Below are 24,456 nucleotides of genomic sequence, written 5' to 3' on the forward strand. Positions count from 1 at the left end.
GGAATTTTATACTTTTTCAAGAGTGACAAACGTGCGTTTAAAAAAATATGTGAGTGAATCCACTAAATAATTTTTTTCAGCTTCTACAATTAAAACACACTTTTTGATTTAAAGAATTGTAAAAATAGTTTTTGAAGAAAATCTAAAAACATTTAATGCATTATTTAATTCTACTTGCTATACTACTTCAGTGCAGTACTAAATTTGTTATATATTGTCATCATTTATAATAAATTCAAATTAAAGATCTCAAGGCTAGGGAGTAGAAATGGCTGTGAGCTATTGCGGTATCCTCTGCTGCCATTGTAGTTTCATGTAATTGTCATCTCAAAAGGTTTTTTAGTGCATTTTTTTCATCTCCATGAATGAAAAATGATTTTTACAGCACAACTGTAAAGCTAAAAAAGTCACCTTTTCACCCATAATGCATTTGCATCCGTGTTCTGGGCTGGTAAACCCAATTCAAGGTGCAGCTTCTCTCAATTTTTAATTTAGGTAGTCAGAGACCGGTTCAGTGGGTTCAGTGTAGTTACTTCTATAATCATACTGATATTTCACCAAGCCATGTTATGCTGGAAGTTTATGGTTCTCGCTTGAGTTGTGATGGAGTCTTGCGTTGTTTTTTTTTTTTGGTTTGTTTTAGGGGGCCTCACCACGCGTCCCTGGAGCAGAGCTCCCCTCCACAGAGCAACACACCGGGCACGCCGCCCTCCTACAAACTCCCCCCACTGTTAGGGTCCTACGAGGGCAAGGATGACTTCCCTCTCCGTAAGACCGGTGAGTAGGCTTTAACTGTTATTTAATTAATTTAGTTAATTAACTGTTGCTTTAACCGTGTAATTGTTCATTTCAATATTACACAAAATGTCAAACAAATGCTGCACTTTGCACTTTTTCTTTTCATCAAACAAATTATATAACTGTATATTAAATTGATTCTTGAGTATATTAGAATACTTTCTGAAGGATCATGTGACATTTAAGAACTTTGATTATGTATAAAAATATAGAGAAAAATAAAATTGTTAATTGAAATAGCAAATTCTAGTGATTGTTTCAGCTGGGTGGCCTTTTCTCCCATTCCTCTGTCTCTCTTCTCTTTTCTGGATCATTTGACCAGTAAACACTATCCTATTACCGTTTTGCAAGCCCTTGTATTTCCTCTGGGAAAATGCAAATGCAGTTATTTTTGGTATCTTAATGAATTGTTTTAATGAGTAATAGCTAAGTGACATTGACGCTGCATTATGAACCATCAGTGGATTGAATAAGTGTCTGCATGAATGATGCTGTTCTGAAGTCACCAGCGGTTTTGTGTGGAGAAGTTTAACACTGCAGAGGTGTCACAGAAGATGCAAGGCTGTGTGTGTGTGTGTGTGTGTGTGTGTGTGTGTGTGTGTGTGAGTGAGTGTAGGGATGAAGTGAGGAGTCTGCAGGTGTGAGTCATAATGAGTCATCAGAACAGCGGACCTACACACAAACACACCTCACAGCACTGTTTCTTTAATACCGTTGGAAGACTGTTACAGTTTTTATTAATAGTAAATCAGTTCTTTGTTTTCTTTTTAAAATTGTATGTTTTTGTCATTATATTAGTGAGTTTACATAATGCATGTGTACTATGTATGTTTATATGTGTGTGTGTGTGTGTGTGTGTGTGTGTGTGTGTGTGTGTGTGTGTGTGTGTAAATGTATATACATAGAAATTTTTTTTTTAAAATATTTTCTATATTTTTATTATAAATATAAAATATTTTATTATAAATATATACATGCTTTTGTTTGTATTTATATATATATATATATATATATATATATATATATATATATATATACATAATAAATATACACATTATATACAAATATATAATGTAAGCAAAAACTTATTTTGCATGTGATTGATTGATAGCACTAAAATTGTGTGTGTGCGTGTGTGTGTGTGTGTGTGTGTGTGTATGTATATATACATTAGTGATAAAATAGTTTTCATAGGAAAGTTAATTCTATCTGTTATTGTCTACCTCACAATTTAATTCTCACACAACCTGCTGCCATTCTGAGGTTTAAAGTGAAACACAGTTTAGCCTGTTTATGAGAGATTCAAATACCGATAGCCACCTCAAACGTCGTCTCAAATCATTCCTGACATGTTTTCGACTATATTTGTGAGGGTTTTTTTTTTTTCAAAGTACTGCTGGTCATCTGCTGTTCACTCTCATAGCCGCCAGCCATACTCCAAAACTCCCACACAGATTCAGTGAGTTTGTTCCCTGAAACACACGCGCACACACACACACACACACACACACACACACACACACACGCATATCTGCTATCTGCTTTTTACACACTGCTATCTTTTAAACTGTCACACCCACGCTGCTTTATAAAGCTCTCTATAATAGAACTGACACACATACACCATCCGGAGGATAGGAGGACTCACACACACACACGTGCCCTCTAGCTTGGACTTCAGCACACTGATAAAGTAATCTCAGACGGGTCTGTTACCGTGGGTGAAGCGGTTACTCTGTATTACCACTGTTATGGCAACACCAAAGCAATCTCCTTACATAATGTGCCCTCAGTTAGTGTGTGTCTTTCCATCCTGTCCCCTCCCCCACGTCTCACACTTTTATTTTAAATCTAATTAAATCCACACTAAAGTCACTGATAGCATTAGCGGCTAAAGTCCTTTCTGCTCTATATGCCCAGTGTGGCTGTGACGCACAAACAGGCCCAGAAAAACACGTAGGGCTCGGTCAAGCCGCTTTACACACAGCCTGTTTGGATAATTGCCCCAATTTCTTTCTTTTTTTTCCTCTTTCAAATCCCTTTTTACTTCAATTAGTTTAATTCGGACCGGCATCTCCGGAATCAACAAGAGATAAAATCAACACGCTGTAAATATAACTTTTTTTTATCTATAGCTCAGTTTGTGAGCGTATGAGAGAAAGAGAAGTGGGAAAGGACTGGCCGTTGCTGTCCATGGTCCTGATGCACAATATCGAAAGATGCAAACCCTCATTAGTGTGGCTTAATAAGTGAAACATCACTATTGTAATCGCTCGGAACAAGCCCCTGAGCGTATATACAGTAGTCAACTTTGCTTTGCAACACAAACCCTGTAGGTGATATCTCAAATCACGCTGGGTTTGCTGTTACTTTAAGTAGTTGAATCTTTTTCTGTCTCTCTTCTGTTCAGCCTCTGAACCCAATCTGAAGGTACGTTCACGGTTAAAACAGAAGGTGGCTGAGAGGAGGAGCAGCCCACTTCTTAGACGGAAAGATGGTACTGTGATCAGCACCTTCAAGAAAAGGGCGATTGAGATCTCAGGTAAACCATATCTACGAATGCAGAACAGTTTGCATAACCCTGTGAGTATTAGAACAGGTTATTTAAACAGGTTTGAACCAAAAACTACTCTTTTTTTTTTTTTTATATATTAGGGACGTATGATGATCTTTCTTTGAAAGCATCCTTTGTCTTAATGAATAAGGGCATTTAAATATATTTAAATTAAAAAAATGTAAAGATAAAAATATAAACAAAGTATTTGTTTGTATGTAATAGTAGATGCACTATACTTTTATTGTTTAGAAAGTGACCAATAATTTGTGAGTAATATTTTATATGTAGATTGAATTCTGCTCTCTAAACTGTTTCTCAAGCACATTCTCTCTCGCATTTGTAAAACACTGCTGTCAGATGTGTGAAGACTTGCAAACAGTAATGAAAACATAGTTATTGTGTGATTTCTGTGCTGTTAATATTACTGCAGCTCGGGGGAAGGGAACAGTTTAACATCCTGCTGATACATTAAAAATGGTTTAATCAATCACAAAATATTGTGAAATCATCAGCTCTATTTTCTAACGATGCAGCTAAAATGTGATTGTTGAAATCCGTGTGTGTGTGTGTGTTTCAGTGTCCTCTATGTGCAGCAGTGCTCCTGGCTCGGGTCCCAGTTCTCCGAACAGCTCTAACTGTGCCATTGCCGAGAATGGCTCCAGCGGATCCGTCCCAAACATCCACGCTGAGGTGAGAGACTTACCCCCTACACGTTTCCCTCTCTTCTGCTCTCACACTCCCCTCGCTTCTCAATAGGTTAGAGATGAAAAAAGACACAATAAATTGGCTTCACCTTGATAATGACACTGTTTCTATGGAAACAATCTATCGTACGGAGCCTTGTGATGGCCTGGGATAACACTGGTATGCTAATCCCGAAAAAAAAACACATGTTCTGAGAGTCAGCCTTGCAGTGAGTTGTATCTGGAGGCTCAAGAATGACCACAGCTGCTCGGGATGGACAGCAGGAAGCTGCTTGGGGTCAACTCTGCATGCTAAGTAGCTAGCCTTGAGGATCACCTTAACCTTGAGAGCCAGGGAGAATGAAATTGTATGTGCTCATGACACAAAGGGCTTGAAGCTATATGAATGCTGAATTTGAATGAGCCAGTTTGTGTTTAATTTAAGATGTCCAGAATATTAAATGCAAAAAAAAAAAACATGGCAGCACTTTACTTTAGGGATGAATTCTCACTATTAAATAGTTGTAACTTGCTTATTAGCATCAACCCTCTACGGACACACACACACACACATATACATATATTAATTTCATTCACTTTCTTCCTGAAACAGTTCTGCTACTGGTTCATAATGTGTTGAGTCTTGACTATGTTCTGTGTTTTCTAAAAGGTAGAAAGGTTTATTTTTATCATCACTTTATACAGTATCTTTAAGTATGCTACGTTATTGCCGGTGTATTTGATAGAGGATGAAACGTGCTGGAGTTTGTCAAAGAGAACAGAAATAAAGTTTGTCAAAAAAGAAAAAAATCCCTTCAAATGGGCGCCAATGGAGATGACTTAAGAATCACCTCATTAGCTCTGTCTGGCATGCAGAGGCTGCGTACCACTCCCCAAAAATAGTCTTAGATTGCTATTCCAGAGCCTCTGTAGCCTAGCAGTACAACCTCGAGAGAAGCAATGGATAAATGCAAAGGAGAACAGAATGCTGACATCATCTCTGCTGCAGGTAGGGCGCTCTGCCACGGAATGTCCGCTTTGTCTTTTTCTTCCTCGTCTTTTCTTAGTGCAACCTTTGAGTCAGAGTGAGAATGACGTACATTGTACGAACAACTTGTAATGAAAGGCTTAAATTGGGTCTTCGGGGATGAATAAACGTTGCCTTGTAAAGCAGATCCATTAGTTTTTGTTCTTTGGCTTTGAAAATGGCTGCGCTCCAAGTATAGGGTCAGATGATGGGATTAGCAGTACTCACAAACACCTCCGTATTTCTCACATAGCTTTCTTTTGGGACATTTTTTCAGTCTTTAGACATTCGAAAAAGCAAACATTTTAATTATCCTTATGACTGCTTAGCTCATTTCTTTAACGTGGCAACTGGAAGTGTTGTCTGCTTCAAGTGGCGCTCATCCAGACCCAGATACAGGCAATCCATTCCCACATGCTGCTTTGCTCGTCACAACTTAGTAAGGATTTCCAAAGAAGCATGCTTTCAAGTGATCAAGTCGAGCCGAAACTCCTTGTCTGGGATGCCTTCCTGAGATAAAACGGATTCTTTGTGCTGTTTGAAGTGTACATCCTGAAATATAGGTCTGCTGTTTGTCCTCTGGGACTCATGTCTTTCTCTCTTTTTCTGTTTCGGCAGCAGTTGCGTTCTCTGCATCAGTCTTTGACTGGAGATGGGACACCGAGTCCCCTTAGCCTCTACACCTCTCCATCTCTGCCCAACATCTCACTTGGACTGCCTGCCAACGCGCACATCACGGTGAGTGTCCTCAGCTAAAGCCTGGTGGCTTCGTGATGGTGATTCAGAGTTAGCGAGTGGTGTAGGCTGAACCCTAGTGGGCCTGCTAGATCATTAGGATGCTTTTACACTAGAGCTTTTGGTCTGGACTCAAGAGTTTGATTGATGCGAAAGTGTTTTTCAGAAGATGCACACCATTGATCTAAACCCTAGTCCATTCTCAGAAACAGTTGGTTTGAATGCTTCTTGTCCAAAATTGCAGAAGCGAACCGCTTTTGATTATGCCTAATTTGCATCTTTGCACACTCCTGGTCACAATTATAGTAGTACAGTCCTTCTCTGAAAAGGCCACTGTCCTGCAGTGTTAACCTTCAGTCCTAATTAATCGCACCTGAACCAGCTAATCATTATCTTCGGAGTTACTTGAAATTTGAATATTACGCTCTGCAGGACATTGGCCCTCCAAAGAACTGGATCGGACACCTCTGGTTTAAAACAAGCTCTCGCAGTGGTGACCCGAAAGCATAATGTGAAAGCAGAGCAGCGCGGCATTAGAAGGGGATGGAATTAAACTGGTTCTGTTTTGGACCAAGCAAAAACAGCCTTGTAGGCTTTGGAACCTTGGTTCCAGCTTTAAGCAGCTTAGCGTTCCCAAGTCTGCAGGACAGATTCTCATTCTCTTTTCCTCTACTTTAGGCTCCTCAGAAACTCAGTGCCCAGCAGGAGGCAGAGCGGCAGACAATCCAGAGTTTGCGGCAAGGTGGGCCACTGACAGGGAAGTTCATCAGCACATCGTCTCTGCCGACTGGCCTTCCTACCGTTGCACCCCATGACCCTGAGCCCCCTTCCGCTTCTAATAGCCACAGTAGCCATTCCTCGCTGCTCCAGCACGTCCTGCTGCTGGAGCAGGCTCGACAACAGAGCGCACTTCTCGCAGGTACACTTAAATTTATACTATACGGTCAGGTTACCCTGAATACACAGTAATAAGGTGGAAAGGCATAAATGTAAATGTGTTGGATGTAAATGTTTAGTCGTCAGTGCCTTAAAGAAGGAAGATAAGGGCCGAGGCGATATACCAGTAGACACGATTAACTGGTACAAATGTGTCAACTGGTAAAGATTTTCAACTAGTTTCTCTATCACTGTTACACATTCATGTGATGTTGTTGTGCTATGCGGTCACAAAAATGTATTGTTTACATCCGTTTTTAGCATTGCTGTTTAAAAACAAGTGACTTTAAGCTGTTGAAATGCAGTCAGCAGCGAAAGAGAACTCATTTTCCATATGCGTGCACTGAGAGACTTTCTGAGCACTGTCAAAGAGGCACGCACATGAAGATGGTGCTCATAGATTATTAAAGAGTATTAAATGGAGTCATTTTTGTCTCTTTACAGACCTTGAATACACTTATATGTGTTAAAATGCCTGTGTATCCATGCAAGCAGAGTAATTTAGGTTTTAAGCGGAAGCGAACAACTGAGAAAGAAAACATGTAATAGTATATTCTATCCAGACAGCTCTTAAAGTGACAGCAGTCTAATGTTTGCATCATTCATGTTAAATTAAACAGCAAAAGAGAGAAAATCTCTCTGATCGTGACTAAATCACTTTTGTAACTTTAATAAGAAATATATATATTTAATTTACACAGTGGGGAATGTTCCGTTTTTATACATTTGATGTAAAGTGTCTTATTTATTTGTTCTATTGCATATGTTTTCCTATTGGTTGTAATAGTTTTTTATTGTTATTTAATTACCAGATGTTTACTTGTCTTCAGTGAGCTTGAGTGTAGCTTTTTGTTTGTCGGGTATATTTTATATTTGTTAAATTAAAAAATTTGATATTATAAAGAACTTATTTAAAGCAAAAGTAACTATATTGAATATATATAAAATAAAATGACTGAAATTGTGATTTTTTTTTTTGGTCATTTCACCCACCCGTAATGCACATACAAATGCACTCTCGTGTTGCTTTGACATTTCTTAGTACTCTTAAATCAATTTAAGCCAGATGAAATATTTAGGTAGTATTTTAATATTTTAACAATTGGACTGATTTTAATTTGATCTGCAAAATTCTCTTTAAAGTGTTGCTCCACCACAAGTTGAAAACTAAAACTATTTATGTAATGTCCATCATGAGAAAAAAAAAAACATGTGCAAAATTAAACTTGCATCGCTAGAACAATCTACATTCAAGTAATTCCGCTGAGTACATTTAAAATGATACAGGTCAGGTCTGTAGTGTGCTAACAAGGAATGCCAAAAGTCTCTGTACTACAATACACAGGTTGATGTGTAGGTATAACAGCTTAAACTCTTTATCTTGATCTTTATCTCGCAGTTCCCATGTACGGACAATCTCCGCTGGTAACGGGTGAGCGGGTGTCCAACAACATGCGTACAGTGAACAAGTTGCCTAGGCACAGGCCGCTGAGCCGTACCCAATCAGCGCCGCTGCCGCAAACACCACAGGCCCTGCAGCACCTCGTAATGCAACAGCAGCACCAGCACTTCCTCGAGAAACAGAAACACTACCAGCTAAATAAGGTATATGGATCAGATATTTGATGTCGTTCGAGCTATTTAGCAAGCAAATGCTAACAAGCTCCACCTCTTTTCAGATCCTTTCCAAAGGGGCTGAACTTCCAAGGCAGCCTCCCACGCACCCAGAGGAGACAGAGGAGGAGCTTACAGAAACCGCAGAGATGCAGGATGAGCGGGGGGAAGGGCTTGATCACATAAGGGAGGGGCTACAGAAAGAGAGCTCCGGCGAAACCACACCCCCTTCGGAACGTCTGGTTCCGTTGAAGGGAGAAAGCACAGAAAGTGATTTGGAGGAGGAAGACGATGAAGACGAAGCTATTGAACTTAGGGAATGCGATGAAGAGGGCGCTCCCTATGGCCAGGTGAGAAATTATATATTTTCTTATACTGAATGTTTTGGTCTTTTCTGTGCTATTAGTTCCACGGAATTGACCCTTTGCAAAAACCCGCCCTCCTTAGTTACTGGTGCTATGTCTAGCAAGCCTTGCTGCTCTCGTGTCACTCATCATGTTCTCACGCAGTAAAAGATACATCGCGGAGCAAAGAGGTCACGGACAACACACCGACACACAAGACAGCATGTTGTCTGTATATTTACTTAAAACACGAGTGAACATCAGGACGTATTTTATTAGAAACGATAGAGATCAATCCATTTCAAGTTCAGTTAATCTACTCTCCTGACCGATTTGTTTGTTGGGCAAGATGGCGGAGTGGCTTTTATGATTGGTCAGATCGCCTGTCAATCAAACTCGAACGTCAGTTGCAACAAATTATAATGGCTATTTTTTAACAAGGTTTCCTGAACTTGCCTCCGCCTGCCATTTGTCTGCTAGCCCCACGCCAAGGATGTGGCATTGCTATTTTAAATAGAAAAAATTACACACTTCACCTCTAAAGAAATTTACAGAGCTGCCAACATGCATTTTGCATAGTTCTTTAATTTCTTGAACTTCTAAGACTCACTGTCGTTCTAAAATACTGTTGTTTACCATTTGGTTATCGTGCTTTCCATATTTTCCCCCTTTGTCGTCTTTTCCCATCCCGTTCTATTTTGCGCAACATGCAAAGCTGTCAACGCATTTAGAAACATTCGTTGGCTTTAGAGTTGAGCAACTTTCAGTTATGAAAAGCGGCGTAGTGACTGCATGAGTCACAGTGCACAAAACCTATGCTACGTAACACAGCTTAACGTCATTTGTTCTGAAACGAGATGGATTTTTTTTTTTTTTTATCTTAAATGAATTGTTTTGTATTCATTGAGCTAGCGGTTGCGTGGATTTTGACTTTTAAGATGCATCTAATGTCTTTCTGATGGCTCTGTCGCTGCACTTTTCGAGAGCTTAAGTGCGTAGGCAAGTTCCTGATGAGTGTTGGGACGAACATGCGGGGGCTTGCTGACTGGAGATCGAGGGTATCCCTCTCAACCAGAGCGTTTGCAGCTTTTTCGCCCCCTGAAAAGGAGGGATTAAAGAGGAAGATTGCTCTCTTCTCTTCCTCCCACCGGTGACTCACTACTGGAGGCAGGAGGGGAGCGGGTGAGAAGAGGGGAAGAGAGACACATAAATAATTGCTAGATAGGAAGACGCAATGAAATTGACTTGGGAGCGATGGTGGGGGTTCCTCCGAGAGCTAAAGTTTGTCTAGTTAGTGTTGCTTGCTTAGGCATTTAGCCTTGAGGTATTACTATTGCTCATATGTAGTTGGGGATTTTAACAAACTCTTTTCCCAAATTATTAAACTTTAATATGAATCTCTAGCATATAGCAAGCAGAGGAAGCTTTTGTAACTTGAACAAGTAAGCAGCCATGTAAAAAAAAACACTTCTTAGCTTCGTGGTGCCAGTAGTGTTCAGGAAGTGTTAAAGAGCTCATTTTCGAAGAGCTGCATTTAAGCAGATTTATTCTTATCTTGCAAAAAAAATGTATTGTGGTTTTACCATCCGATACATGCACTGCACTATTGTTCTCTTTAAAACGTTACTGAGTAGGTTTATTCTTATCTTGTAAAAAATTTCTATTGTATTGCTGAATTTTGGATTTGGCACAATGGTTATACAGTTCTCTTATAGTAATATCATGGCATTCCTTTAAATACCATAGTATCAGTTTAACATGGTAATGTTATATTTTATATATAAGATCTAATATGATTTGTATTCTAATACGGTTTATATTTATATTTTCAGTCTTCATTTTAATTTGAATAATTATTAATGTATTAATGCTTATGTCATGTTTATTCTTATATCTTTTTTTTTTTCAGCGTAGTGCTGTCAAATGGTTATTTCTATTAGTCCAAAATAATAATAAGTTTTTGTTTGCATAATATATGTGTGTGCGTGCGTGTGTGCTGTTTATATGCATTATGTATATATAAATACACACACAATATATATTTTGAAAAATATGTATTTACAAGTATATATTTATATTATATAGAAATGTGTGTGTGTAAATATACATACATATATATGAAAAAATAAGCATGACATATTTTTCTTAAACATATACATTTGTGTGTGTATTTATATGTAGATAAAATATATACACAAAACAGCATACACACATGTATTATGTAAACAAAAACATTTGTTATGTGATTAATCAATTGACAGCACTAGTTCAGCGTTAATGTTTGCATCTTTTCATCTAATATTTATATCTTATTTCACGTTTTTCATTTAAGTTAATAATAACTCAGTCCTGTTAAAAGTACCTTGATATTACCATGTTTTGTTTAGTTTTTTTACCATTAAAGCGATGCCTTAGTAAGTATTATTTTGACTGAACTGTTAATAATGCTCACTATACGGAAGGTTTTTCTTGCCTTGTGCGTGTGTAATTTTATGAAACAATTCATCTGTTGAAAAATGTGCCTTATTTCGATCTCTCAGTTCTCGTTCTCGTTCTGTTCGTATAATATATAACGAAAGCGCCACTGCAGTGATTCATGCCGTTATGTATTGCAGCCCATTCATTTGCATGACATCCAGGCAGATTTGATCCTCCAAAAGAGCTCAATTTGATCTTAACACAGACCCCACAAACACGCACTGCCGTTGTGAGGGAGGGAGGAAGGAAAAACAAATGAATGAGTGAGAGTGAATGAGCAGGAGAGAGAGAGTTATTGAAAAAACACCCTCCTCCTCCTCACTCGCGCTCGCTCGCTCTGCCTGCAATCATTGAGAAAAAATTTCAAAAGAGCATGGCATTAGAATTCAGACTGCATCCTCCACGCACAGCAGCAGACACTCTCTCTCTCACACACACACACACACACACACACACACACATATCTACACATATACTCCCCCGTGAATGGACCGTCTCTGACTCATCTCTCCTTGGTGATTCATCTCCTCCTCCAGACCCCGCCCGCCTTCACTGCCCTGCACTTCACACCCAATCACAGCCCACCGGGGTGACGTGACACGCCGCAGTGTGTGTTTGTGTGTGTCTGTTGTGTGGTGACACACAGTCGCCGCTGAAGCAGCGATACACTTCGGTCGGTCACAGACCCTAGCTGGCCTTTCCTTCTCATTTAAACACCCCCACCTCCGTCCTTGTGTGTGTGAATGCCTCTGCTTGTCTGACGGGGTGTCTTGAATACAAATTGAGCCCCCGTCACCTGCCATAGTGAGCGAGGTGCATAGTGCATAGTGATGCCGCATGGCTTTAGCGGAGGGAGTTGGCATGAAAAAGGGAAATGTGAAAATTTGGGTGTGCTGGCATACCTTTTTCCTCGACGTCGCGTGCAAGAAAGAAAAAAAAGAACAACTTGTATGAATCCCATAATCTCGCATGTGCTTCCAGCGCACGTTGTCCTGCATCAGCGGCTGTCTCGCTGCTCACACACACACACACACACACACACACATTCACTCCGCTAAATCTGATATAGAACAGGCTCAGAGGCTGTTTACTGCTGGAGACTTTTGAGTAGATTTTTGGCAAATGTTTGCTGAGTTTCTTTAGTGAGATGGTCCAGACCGTGTGCTTGGACTGATGTTTAGTCTGCTGTGATCTTAACTTACTCTTTGCACACTCCAGTGTTATTTTAGTATTATTTATATATGATTACAGTGTTCAATAATATTTTGAATTGGCTTTTTTTCATGTTTAAGTTTTTTTGTATTTTTTTTAGCAGTTTTCTTTTTAATTTTAGCAGTTTTGACAGTTTTATTAATTAGGGTTTTATATTTCTATTTAATTAAGAATTTATATTAATGTTTTAGTTGGTTATACAAACTTATTATCATTTAAAATGTAGTCATTTTATTCACTACTATTTAAATATATTTCAGCTAATTGCCAAGGCAATATTGTTGTGTATGTTTTGTAAGGTTTTTATGAAAAATGTAATAAAATATATATATTTTTACATTTATATATGTTTCATTTTATTTTATTTTTTGTCATTTTATTTACAGCTTAAACTTAAACTTAGCCAATTACCAGGGCCACATTGTTGTGTAAGTTTAAGTTTTTAGAAACTTAGAAAAATAGAAAATAATGAAATGAAATTCTAATTTTATTTCATCGATTTACTTCATCTGGCTCCTTTCATTATTATTCAATTTTATTTTAAATACTGAAAATGATCTTGACTGGAGCTCTTTTCAAACACAAAACAAAAACCAAAAGTTAAAAAAAAAAGTTTAGTGAACTGAATTACATTAAAACTAGTTAATTGCAAAGAAAATGAAGCCCAGCTAAAATGTATTATTATGATATTATTCATATTATTCATATTATTATTACTCAGTTAAATTAAGCAGAACTGAAAGAAATGCTTATTCTTTTAGCCAAACTAAAATAAAATAAACCGAAATGAACAGAACAGGAAACTGCTGAACTGATTAAAACTGTGTTGAACAGAACCGAATCAAAGTGAGCTGTTGAAAAGCATTGAACTCTTGATGTTTGTGTGCTCTTTCCACAGTATTTGGACCAGCAGCATGTGCAGCAACTGAATGTGTTCCAGGCATCTCTATCCATCACAGGAATGCCCCACAGACCCCTGGGAAGGGCACAGTCGTCCCCCGTCACTTCTAGTCTTAAAGGAGCGCCTCTGAACGAGGTTCCCATTAAGCATCTCTTCACAACAGGTACACTGCTCAGTCACAGATTGGAGAATTGATCTAAAAGGCAATATGCATAGCAGATTAAACTGTTTAATAGCATTTGAGACCGTCGCTGGGATTGATAGGCTTGCTAGACTTTTATTTGCAATGACCTCCTCCCTCTCTCCGCAGGGCTGGTGTACGACACCTTCATGCTGAAGCACCAGTGCATATGTGGGAACACAAACATTCATCCCGAACACGCCGGGCGCATTCAGAGTGTTTGGTCCAGGCTACAGGAAACGGGGCTGCTTGGGCGCTGTGAGGTAAGCGCGCCACCTGCTGGAACGATTAACAGGAAGCTTGGCATTAATGCAAAAAGGACGCATCAAGTGTTTTCAACCTTAATGATAAGAAAGGTTTTTCAGCACAATATAAGCCGTTTAGAGAATGATTTCTGGATCATGTGACGCTGAAGATTGGAGTAATAATAAAGAATAAATTACATTTTAAAATATATTAAAATCGAAAATATTTATTTAAAGTTCTAATAATATATATTCTGCAATAATATCATGTGACGCTGAAGATTGGAGTAATAATAAAGAATAAATTACATTATATATAAAATATATTAAATAGAATATATTCAAATATATTATATAACAATATATTAAAATAGAAAATATTTATTTGAAGTTCTAATAATATCTATTCTGCAATAATACATTTTAAATAAATGCAGACTTGCTGAGAGTAAAGAGAGTTATTTAAAAATCTTATGGATCCCATACTGAATGACAGCGTACACAATGGTTAATATTGGTAATAGTGGTAAGATTTCACATCTGCACGATTTCATTTAGAGTTACAGTCAAACAGAAAGATATCACTGAAGAGTCATGTAAATTCATTTAACAGTGGGTTACCTCAATGTGTTTGTGTGCAGAGGATCAGGGGAAGGAAGGCCACGCTAGACGAAATCCAAACGGTTCATTCTGAGTATCACACGCTGCTCTACGGCACCAGTCCACTGAACCGACAGAAGCTGGACAGCAAGAAACTTTTAGGTGTGTTTTAGAAGCTCTCTGTCGAGGTGGAAGTAGTTGCTGCGGTCTCCTCCCAGTACACCATCCACAAAAAGCTTCCGTTGCTCGCTTCCAATCTGATGGCTTGCTTAAGCAAATCTCCCTTGACAGACGCCTAGGCTTTTTTTAGGTTCTAGACATTTGCCCACCCCCGCTTCTGAGTCACCAGCGAAGAGTGTGTGTGTGTGTGTGCGCGTGTGTGTGTGTGTGTGTGTGTGAGGGTGAGAAGGTTCAGCCGCGGACAGAGTTGCCATCACTCCACCACCTCCACTTTTATGTGAGACACACTTTGAAGAAGTGCAGGCTGTTTTGACCTTGAGTGCTCTTTGTAGAGCAGCGAGACAGATGATGGTTGCGTCAGCGTCATCCAATGAGCATCCTCGAGACTGAATTAGCATAGCCAATTATGCCATTAACTGAATAGATAATGTGTGAACAACAGATGTGGGCCTAAACATAACACTCCTTCAGATCAGCTTCTGATTATTAATCTGTTGTTTTTTTTTTTCTAGGTCCAATAAGTCAGAAAATGTATGCTGTCCTTCCATGTGGAGGCATTGGGGTAAGTTTTGTCCATTCATCTGTTTAGTCATCACACTTTGTGAATGCCATTTCAGTCTTTACTAAAGTATGTAACTAAATAATAGGAGGCATTTACCAACAAAACATAGGTAGGAATTTGTCAGTTAGGATTTGTTTGGACTGTGAAAAGTAGGCCATGCTATAATTATTATATAGTTTTTTGACTGTGCAACTTTGCTTACATTTGGCACTTGGCTATTAGTAGTAGTATCTAGATGTTTTTTGGGTTTTTTTAATAATGTAACATTATTATTATTATTACATTAGATTATTATCAATATTTAGATATAATAAAACATCGAAATTATTATTATCATTAGTATTGCTGTTGTAGTTATAAAAGTATACATTAAACATTTTAATAAAATAATAATAATTATTACAATTAAATGTTTCTTAAACTAATTATAAAATAATTTAGTAAAATAAAGTAAAATTAAATATTTTAATAATTAAATAAAATAATAATTATTATTAAAGTAACGTATTAAAACAAAACAAAACCTTTAAATAATAATAATTGATATCGAACAATATTAATTTTCAATCATTATTATTATTGTTATTGCTTAATCTTATTTAAAATAAATTAGCATTATTGTTGTTATGTTGGATTGGAATATATACATTACATATTATAACAAATATACAGATACATAGACTATGATCAAATAAAAAATCTAAATATTAATCATTATTATTATTAGAGTGTAATATTAAAATAACAACAACATTAATAATGAATTTATTATTAGTATTATTACTACCACTACTACTACTTGGGGTTTTGCACTGATGAATTGTACTGCAATAAAACCATAGACATTTATGTAAAGGAAGTAAATAGGATCAGTCCTGAGTTGAGCTGTGTGAGGCAGTGTTTAACATGATGTCATGTCCTGCAGGTGGACAGCGACACAGTGTGGAACGAGATGCACTCGTCAGGTGCGGTCCGGATGGCGGTGGGCTGCGTCATTGAGCTGGCCTTCAAAGTTGCTGCTGGAGAACTGAAGGTTGATATTCATTTCTTACCACAGCTTCATGTTTAATCGATGTCCTGGCAGAAATGTTCAGTGCTTGTATTATATCACATCTCTTCTTTCGTCTTCATCCCCCTCCTCTTCTGCTTCTGTCTGATGGATAGAACGGGTTTGCGGTGGTCCGTCCTCCTGGTCATCATGCGGAGGAATCGACCGCCATGTAAGTAGTCTCTGAGAGTCTGTGTAAAATATATTATTAATAACATTTAAATGCATCGTGTGAAGTTGTTTACTTCGTCGTATTTACTCTACATAAAGCAACAAAATGCATTTTAATGATTCATGTGCGGGCCTCACATGTCTTGATGTGAGATTTGTGTTATCTAGATGGATAAATCATTTATGTGTGTTCGCATGAATAACCGTCCGCTGCTCTGTGTGTACTTTGGCAGGGGTTTCTGTTTCTTCAACTCGGTGGCCATCACTGCCAAACTCCTGCAGCAGAAACTCGGGGTGGGCAAGATCCTGATCATAGACTGGGTGAGTTTTTAAGAGGCTATTTATTTTGTTACTATCCACATGCGACGAGCATTACTGTCCTCATTCAGTTTAGGTCATTTTACAGAAGAAAATGAATTTCAATTAATTGTATTGTTAATAGAACAACAAAGACCAAAACCAGACTCGTGTTACAAAACCATCTCGCAATCCCTTTCGTAGGATATTCACCATGGAAACGGCACCCAGCAGGCCTTCTATAATGACCCCAATGTGTTGTACATTTCACTGCATCGTTATGACGATGGTAACTTTTTCCCAGGCAGCGGCGCTCCTGAGGAGGTAACAACATTTCACTCACTGTGGGAATAGTGGCTCCCTGTAGTCACATGACCAAAACAGTCTTTTATTTCTAACTGGCTGTCTCGTGGACTCCTCTCTAGGTGGGTGTAGGTCCAGGAGAGGGCTTTAATGTCAACATTGCCTGGACGGGTGGAGTGGAGCCACCTATGGGTGATGTGGAGTATCTAACTGCCTTCAGGTGAGAGCTGCACTTTCTATCAGGCAGAGTGAAAATATAAGAAACCTTATACAAAATATAGCCCCACTTTAAGCATTAAAAATGTTTTTTAGAATTTTATTATTATTTATTTATTATATATATTTTTTTATTTTTGTTTGCATTGTATGTATGTATATATATATATATATATATATATATATATATATATATATATATATATATATATATAATTATTATTATTTTTTTTTTTTAATCCGTCCAAAATAAAAGGTTTTCTTTATATATCTGTACTGTTTATATAAATACACACACATATACAGTATATATTTTGAAAATATTTACATTTATAAATTTATAATATATATAAATATATTTAATATATGAATGTAACATATTATTCTTCAATATATACATGCATGGTATGTGTGTGTGTGTGTGTGTATATATATATATATATATAATCGTAAAAATGTTGTGTTTGTTTATTATTTCTCTATATATATGTACACATTCATACAGTATATATTTTTAAACTATGACAATATTGATGATTTGTAAACCCGTCTTGCTGTCTTTGTGTTTGCAGAACGGTGGTGATGCCCATAGCCAATGAGTTCTCCCCGGATGTAGTGCTAGTGTCAGCTGGTTTTGACGCTGTGGAGGGTCATCAGTCCCCCCTGGGTGGATATAATGTCACCGCCAAATGTAAGTTTACTGTTTCTCTGTTTCCAGTACTAGAGGTCAGGTTCCACAAATGCTGTTTATGCCCTTTGATTGCATAGATGGGTTGCATTATGCACAAACAAACCATTTATTTATCTGAACTTGGACTACCTCGGTAGGTCGTTGCTTTGGGGTTCAGCAGTAAGTATCGGTGTCACACTGGTAGTACAACTGAAGCAATAGAATATTTCTGTTAAAATAGAGGGCGTTAAGGTTTGCTGAAGGCTTCTGAGTTTGTTCATAGATCATGAATTACCCAGCATGCTCCTGGCTCTCTGCGTAGGTTTCGGCCATCTCACTAAGCAGTTGATGAAGTTGGCTGGCGGCCGTGTGGTTTTGGCGCTGGAAGGAGGTCATGACCTCACCGCCATCTGTGACGCATCTGAGTCCTGCGTGGCTGCATTGCTTGGAGACGAGGTGCCTGTCATTCATTCACACACATCTGAACAGTGCATGATATTATTACATTTGAACAGTGCTGCTGTTTTAACCCCTCATGTTCTGTTCTCGTGATTTAAAAAAAAAGGTTTACGCTTCAATAATATGTGCCTAAGTGGTTTTAATTAGTTCAGAAGAACATACTTGAACTGTTCGAAGGTTAAATAAGACATTGTTTTCATTGTTTTATTATTTTTACACATGCATTATTAAGGTCTCAGCATAAAAACAGCAACGTCAATAGTAGGAGAACATGAGTTTTTAATAGTGATCCTATTTATCAAATGATCATAAATTAGTTTATTTTATTTTTCTTGTTTTTTTGTGTGTTGCAGTTGGATCCTCTACCACTGACTGTGCTTCAACAGAAACCATGTCCAAAAGCCACAGCCTCCCTAGAGAGGGTCATTGAGATTCAGAGTAAGTGAAACTGAAGAAAACGTGGCTAAGATTGCATGGATTACATTTACATTCAGTGCAGACCCTTTTATTGTAATAATCGAAACAATCAAAAAAGCAATAGATCACACATTAGGGATTAGTCCTCTACACTAACAAACCATTAACTATGACTTTCTGATTTACTTCTTATTAATAGTTAGTAAGGTAGTTGTTAAGGTTAGGATTAGGGATATAGAATGTGGTCATGTAGAACATTTTCTTTATAATAATACATGCTAATAAGCACCTAGTTTCTAGCGGAAATTGACCTACACTAAAGTGTTACTGAGCAATAATATGTAAACGCTTTTGATTTATCCAACGCAGTAAACGCAGCAAGGTTTTTTAAAATAATAAAAAGAAAACACGTAGATAGAATTGGAAAAAAATAGAGAATGCTAGTGTTAAAGTCAGAAAAATAGAAATAGAATCCACCTTTTTATATTTTCTTTATGTTTTTCATTTAAGTTTTAGTCATTTTATTTGTGTGTTCTTGCCATTTATAGAATGGAATATTTATGGAATTGCCAAATTAATATTTGAAATGTTGCCTTGGCAACCAGCTGAAAAAAGTTTAATATGTTTTATCAATATGTTTTATTTCGGCTATGTTTTTTGTTCATGTTTCATTGGATTCGACGTTACAGGTTTTCGTTTCGGTTTTAGTTAACTCTAATAACCCTGGTGTTGAGGTCTTGGTGACGAAAAGATCTTCATCGTTGTTTGCCTTCTCCCGGCCTGCAGGTAAACACTGGACGTCGCTGCAGAGGTTGGCTCCTACAGTGGGTCACTCTCTACTGGATGCTCAGAGACGGGAGAAGGACGAGGCAGACACTTTGACCGCCATGGCCTCTCTCACTGTGGACAACGATCAGCAAAAGACCTCCACAGAAACCAGCAGGTACTGCAGCTCCACAGCCTATGTTATGTAGACGCTTTAATACATCTCGTGACCCTTGATTAACCGGTAACACATCACTCCTCCCTCAGATCAGCGGAGGAGCCGATGGAGGAGGAGCCCGTGTTGTAGAAGAGCGAGCACAGTGCATCACTGCTCCAACCTTCTTGTCCACGCGTGCTTGGCACTGGTCACCCTGACGTCACGCCTCATGTTCCTCCTCCCAGCTCTTTGATTGGTTCCCTCGGTCCTTCACTCATTTCCAGGTGCTTGACTGACACGTTCACAGCCCACCCACTTCGGCTTTTCTGAGGTTAAAGCATAGCAAACTGTTGCTGAAAGGGGACGACAAGGCATGATGAGTAATTACAGGACCGCTCCAGTGAGGGTTGTGCGAGCTGGACCGGCCGAACAATGGAGTGCTCTTCAGAGAGAGGCCTTCGATTTCATTTTCTCATCGTATTGGACTGAGGACGTAAAGAAGAAAATGCAAAAAAAAAAAAACGAAAAAACGAAAAAATTCAAAAGAAGAGGAGGAAGGGAAAAACAGTGTGACAGCACAGGGAGGTTGTCACTCGGAGGGCGAAAAGCTTTGTTTTCTGTACAAAGTATATGTACAAAGTTCCAAAAAAAGCCAACAAGCAGCAAAAATATTTCAGCACAAAACACACTTATACACTCATTCACGAGCAACACGGTTCCCGAAAGAGGAACCTGCTGTGTCGAAACACCTTTTGCAGACAAGTATACTCGTTTACACTGTACCGTGTCGATTTTTTTGGTATACTTGTTCATCTGTATAATAGCCTGTTATGAAAAGCACACAAACATACAAGAACTATAATATATATATATATATATATATATATATATATATATATATATATATATATATATATATATATATGTATATGTATATGTATGTATGTATGTGTGTAGGTTTGTGTGTACCGTATACACATTTGAATATACAAAAAATATATAAATACTTTATATCCCCTATGGAACATTTTCTTATCAGCTGTGGTTGTACATACAGTAAAAGAGCCTGCAGACTTTTATCCAGAAGTGGAAGAACGGTGGTTAGCCTTTTTTCCCAGAAGCATTTCTTTTCTCTCAGAGAAAACAGTACTTTTTTTTGGAACATGCGGCTTTGCTATGAGATACTCGCACATAAACGTAAATAACGGCAACCCATCCGTTTTACGACAGAGGTGTAAAAAGCGAAGAGAGGATTTTCGAAGCATCCATCTCGACCTTCGGTGGAGAACGAGGATGGCAATGTCTCAAGAAAGACTTTTTTTTGTTGTTGTTGTTGTTGTTGTTTTCAAGAACTCGGTGCCTTTTATACTAAGGAAAACGTTTGACAACACCAATACTTAAGGAATCGAGAATCCTCAGACTTAACTTTCATTGATTTGTTTGTTTTTTCAAATTGCCTTAATTTTTTCAGAGAAAATGAATTTTAGCCATGAACGACGGAGAGCACAAAATGATTATCGTCCTCCTCCTGCCCCGCTTTCTTTCCATTTCTTTCTTTAGTTTTTCTTTCTTTTGGGGGGGAAGGGTGTAAATGTTGCGTTCTTGGTTTTGATACGTTTTTTTAAATTATTTTAATGCTAACAAAAGAGCGAACGAAACCATTCAGCGATCGTTGTATTTATCGGTCCCGTGCCGTACGGGAGCACATGACGTGATTGTTTGGAAACACTGACGATGTTGTGACCAACTTGTTTAGCCTCACCTTCCTTTGTACAATTACTTGTTCGGCTCCCTTGCGCTCTTTTCTTCAAAACTCGTTTTATTTGACTTTATGGCGAGAGAGTGTTATCGGTGGGGTTTTTTTTTTTTTATTACAAGTTTTTTTTGTACAAAAATGTAAAAGGAAACAAAAAGTCTGTATCAGTGTTAATTTGTCATTTGATTTGAAGTATTCTCTGATAAGGAATGTACAGCGTGGTACAGATATTATCAATGATGTTGATTTATGTCACTGTGCAGTGCATTTCGCATTGTCCTTTTTTCAGAATTTAACAATATTTTTTTTTCCCTGGCAATAAGAGTGACCACCACTTTTTCAGTTTTTTTCCATGTAACACTAAAATACTCCGTCATCTTTGGACATAGCTTGTATGCTACGGATTCGGTTATTTTTCACCGGACTAATTAGTATTGTTCTTAACTGTCGACGGTCGTCTAATAGCTGTATGCTGGTTAATCACCTGTGCACTTGTTGAAATGCACCTGCTTGTTTATGACCCTGAAATAACGATTCTTCATTACATTTTCACTGTGCGACAACAGCTTTTTTTTTGGAGGGGGGGCCAAATTCGATTTCATCCGCTGCGTCTTCATTCACCGTCACCCTCGTGCTTTAGCAGCGTCCCGGAAGCAGCATTACTCAATCTGAGAGGTCACGACCTTTCCGACGGCGAGTAACGTTACTTTTTTTTTTTTTTTTTTTTTTATGAGACTGAATCGGGCCTCGAGCATCTTGCACTAATAACTACACTGTAGGTCCGAATCCAATCGCGTTTGGTTTTTTTGTTTTTTTTTGTTCTTTCAGACACAAATCAAGAGGCATTAAAAGCGGAGTGAATTATCTCAGCGAACGGCGCGTCAGCGTTTTTCGGTTTTTTTTTTTGTACGTTCATCGATTTGCCGATGAGCTGTTGACGTTGAAACGTTAGAAATTTCGCCTGCGCATTTCTCGACTCTGCTCGCTTTTGATTTATTTATTTGGAGTCAGAAATGACCGCTGAGAGTTGCGTTGAGTTGCTCACGGATCGATGTGCGTCTCGTTGTCAGTCGATGCTGAATTCCATCGCGTCTCTTCGACGGCCTCATAGCCTTTGGGCAATAACGTTTTCTAAAAGATGTATTACAATAGCTAAAAGCGAACGGCCAGTTTTTTCTCTCACAACAACAACAACAGTCGTCTGTTTGATACGTCGTCATTCTGATAGTATTTATACATGTTGTTGTTTTTTTTTTCCAACACTAACATCCCCTTAAGCTGTTCATCCGGTCTCTAAGCGTCTGTTGTCGGTGGTTATTACCGACTTGCTTTTCGCTCGAACTTCGGTTAAAGAGAAACGGGAAACAAACACTTTGTGAAAAAGCGGGCTGACACTAGCCTCTGTATTTAGATGCTGTAATATACACTAAGAGAATTTCCCTCTTCTATGTGGCTATGGGATGTGCTGTCTGAATCAGGAACTACTGTGATCAGGTTTCGTAACGTTTGGATGTAGATCACCAACCATTTGTGCAGAGTTTTGTATTTTCACCTTATGTGGCGTCAAACAGTTTCTTGACCGTGCAGTTGGTGGTGAACGCTTTTACTCCTTTTCTTTTCCCGTTCCTCTTATACTTTTCTGAATGGACCCCGAGAAGTCCCTTTCGGAGACCTAAACCTTCTCTTTGGGTGCGTTGGGTTGAGCAATACATAGAGAGGGGAAACGATCGCTCGGATGTAATGCAGTGCGACGCTTGGCTTTCTTAAACGAGGCTCCGAGGGAGACGGTTTGTCTCTCTTGATGGACGCCTTCCAACGCGTTCTCTTTCGCAACGACAAAGAAAACAACGTCAACGGCGTGAGCAGAGCCTTACGATGGACACCGAGAAACCTCTGTACGTGTAAAAGACATCGACATTCGCCGTGGGAAGATAGCTTTACTGTCTCTGCCACATATTTTGCTATTGGGTAAATATGTATATTTATTGATAATTCATATGTTGTGTATATGTAGTGACCTATGATCGTCGAGGTTCAAAGAGTGTTTGTATATTTTTTGACTTTTTTGAAAGAGAGGTTGTGTCTCCTTCACCGTCTCTTCATTTCTCTGCTGTTTCGCTGCATCACTCGTTGTGATTGGGTGTTTCAATTCGTGAGATCTTTTAACCTTGGATTTTTAAGATCTTTTTTCTCTCTCGCTCTCGACTCTCTCTCTCTCTCTCTCCTCTCTTTCTTGTCTATCTTCTGGTCATATTGATATGCAGAAGTTATCTGAAATTATCAAAGCACATTCCCTGATTTATTGTGTTCTTTCGATGCTTTCATGTTGCGACAATACAAAGGTGTGTATACTAACTGCTACACACATGTATATAGGGTGCATATATGTGTACACATGTGCAATACACGCTATTTGAGCAATCTATTACTGTGACTATTAATCATTAAAAATTGCTGTCCCTTTGAATCCTGCTGGTTGTTTGTTTGTTCGCTCGCTTTTCCCAATGTATGCAAATACAGCTCAACATATACATGGAAAACTTGCAGCTAGTATTGATACAGATAAGACTTTCATTTTATCTCCCTGCAGTGTTGTGTGCTCTGCATATCTTGTAATGGTTAAAAACAAATGCATGGATTTTTTTTTAGAGCAAAAATGCTTATTAATTCATTCTGCTTTATGTGATTAACCTTGTAATGTTTTAATGGTTCTTTAAATAAATGATTACCATTACTGTTTTTAGAATTTATATAAATTAATATTTTAAGAATTTGATTAAAATATTACATTTTTATTACAAACTACACTATATGACTCTTCAGAAGTAAAGAGAATCATGTTACTCTACAATCTCTTCAGACATATACCTATAAATATAAAAGCAGCCTACTTTTATGATAGGTAAACAAAGATTAATTTTAATGTAACAATAATATTTTTGTTTTTTACTGTATAAAAGTGTATATATATATATATATATATATATATATATATATATATATATATATATATATATATATATATATATATATATATATATATATATATTGAAAATGCATAATATATAGTCTTGCTGACTTTAAGGGGGTCCTTTGCAAGTGTGTCCATCATATTTGGGTGTCTGGAGCAACAAAAACCTTTTA

General features: G+C 38.0%; 1 protein-coding gene across 11 annotated transcripts in view; it reads left to right on the plus strand.

Moving 5' to 3' along the window:
- Positions 1 to 23,779, plus strand: part of hdac5 (histone deacetylase 5) — a 67,242-nt gene extending 43,463 nt beyond the window's left edge. For 7 of the 11 annotated variants that reach the window (XM_043233677.1, XM_043233675.1, XM_043233676.1 and 4 more), the window contains 21 exons: positions 644 to 777; positions 3,209 to 3,340; positions 3,933 to 4,045; positions 5,684 to 5,803; positions 6,479 to 6,719; positions 8,136 to 8,341; positions 8,416 to 8,700; positions 13,283 to 13,448; positions 13,596 to 13,729; positions 14,353 to 14,473; positions 15,004 to 15,053; positions 15,979 to 16,086; positions 16,218 to 16,273; positions 16,506 to 16,593; positions 16,774 to 16,893; positions 16,995 to 17,092; positions 17,661 to 17,779; positions 18,081 to 18,214; positions 18,571 to 18,655; positions 19,421 to 19,577; positions 19,667 to 23,779. In XM_043233677.1, coding sequence (XP_043089612.1) covers positions 644 to 777; positions 3,209 to 3,340; positions 3,933 to 4,045; positions 5,684 to 5,803; positions 6,479 to 6,719; positions 8,136 to 8,341; positions 8,416 to 8,700; positions 13,283 to 13,448; positions 13,596 to 13,729; positions 14,353 to 14,473; positions 15,004 to 15,053; positions 15,979 to 16,086; positions 16,218 to 16,273; positions 16,506 to 16,593; positions 16,774 to 16,893; positions 16,995 to 17,092; positions 17,661 to 17,779; positions 18,081 to 18,214; positions 18,571 to 18,655; positions 19,421 to 19,577; positions 19,667 to 19,706 — 2,707 coding nt within the window. In that variant the 3' untranslated portion in view covers positions 19,707 to 23,779. The remainder of the gene's footprint in view (positions 1 to 643; positions 778 to 3,208; positions 3,341 to 3,932; positions 4,046 to 5,683; positions 5,804 to 6,478; positions 6,720 to 8,135; positions 8,342 to 8,415; positions 8,701 to 13,282; positions 13,449 to 13,595; positions 13,730 to 14,352; positions 14,474 to 15,003; positions 15,054 to 15,978; positions 16,087 to 16,217; positions 16,274 to 16,505; positions 16,594 to 16,773; positions 16,894 to 16,994; positions 17,093 to 17,660; positions 17,780 to 18,080; positions 18,215 to 18,570; positions 18,656 to 19,420; positions 19,578 to 19,666) is intronic. The other 4 variants (XM_043233669.1, XM_043233680.1, XM_043233672.1 and 1 more) reach the window with 2 other exon arrangements.
- The last annotated feature ends 677 nt before the right edge of the window (positions 23,780 to 24,456 follow it).

The sequence above is a fragment of the Puntigrus tetrazona genome, chromosome 3, assembly GCF_018831695.1.
Source record: "Puntigrus tetrazona isolate hp1 chromosome 3, ASM1883169v1, whole genome shotgun sequence".
Classification (NCBI taxonomy): Eukaryota; Metazoa; Chordata; class Actinopteri; order Cypriniformes; family Cyprinidae; genus Puntigrus; species Puntigrus tetrazona.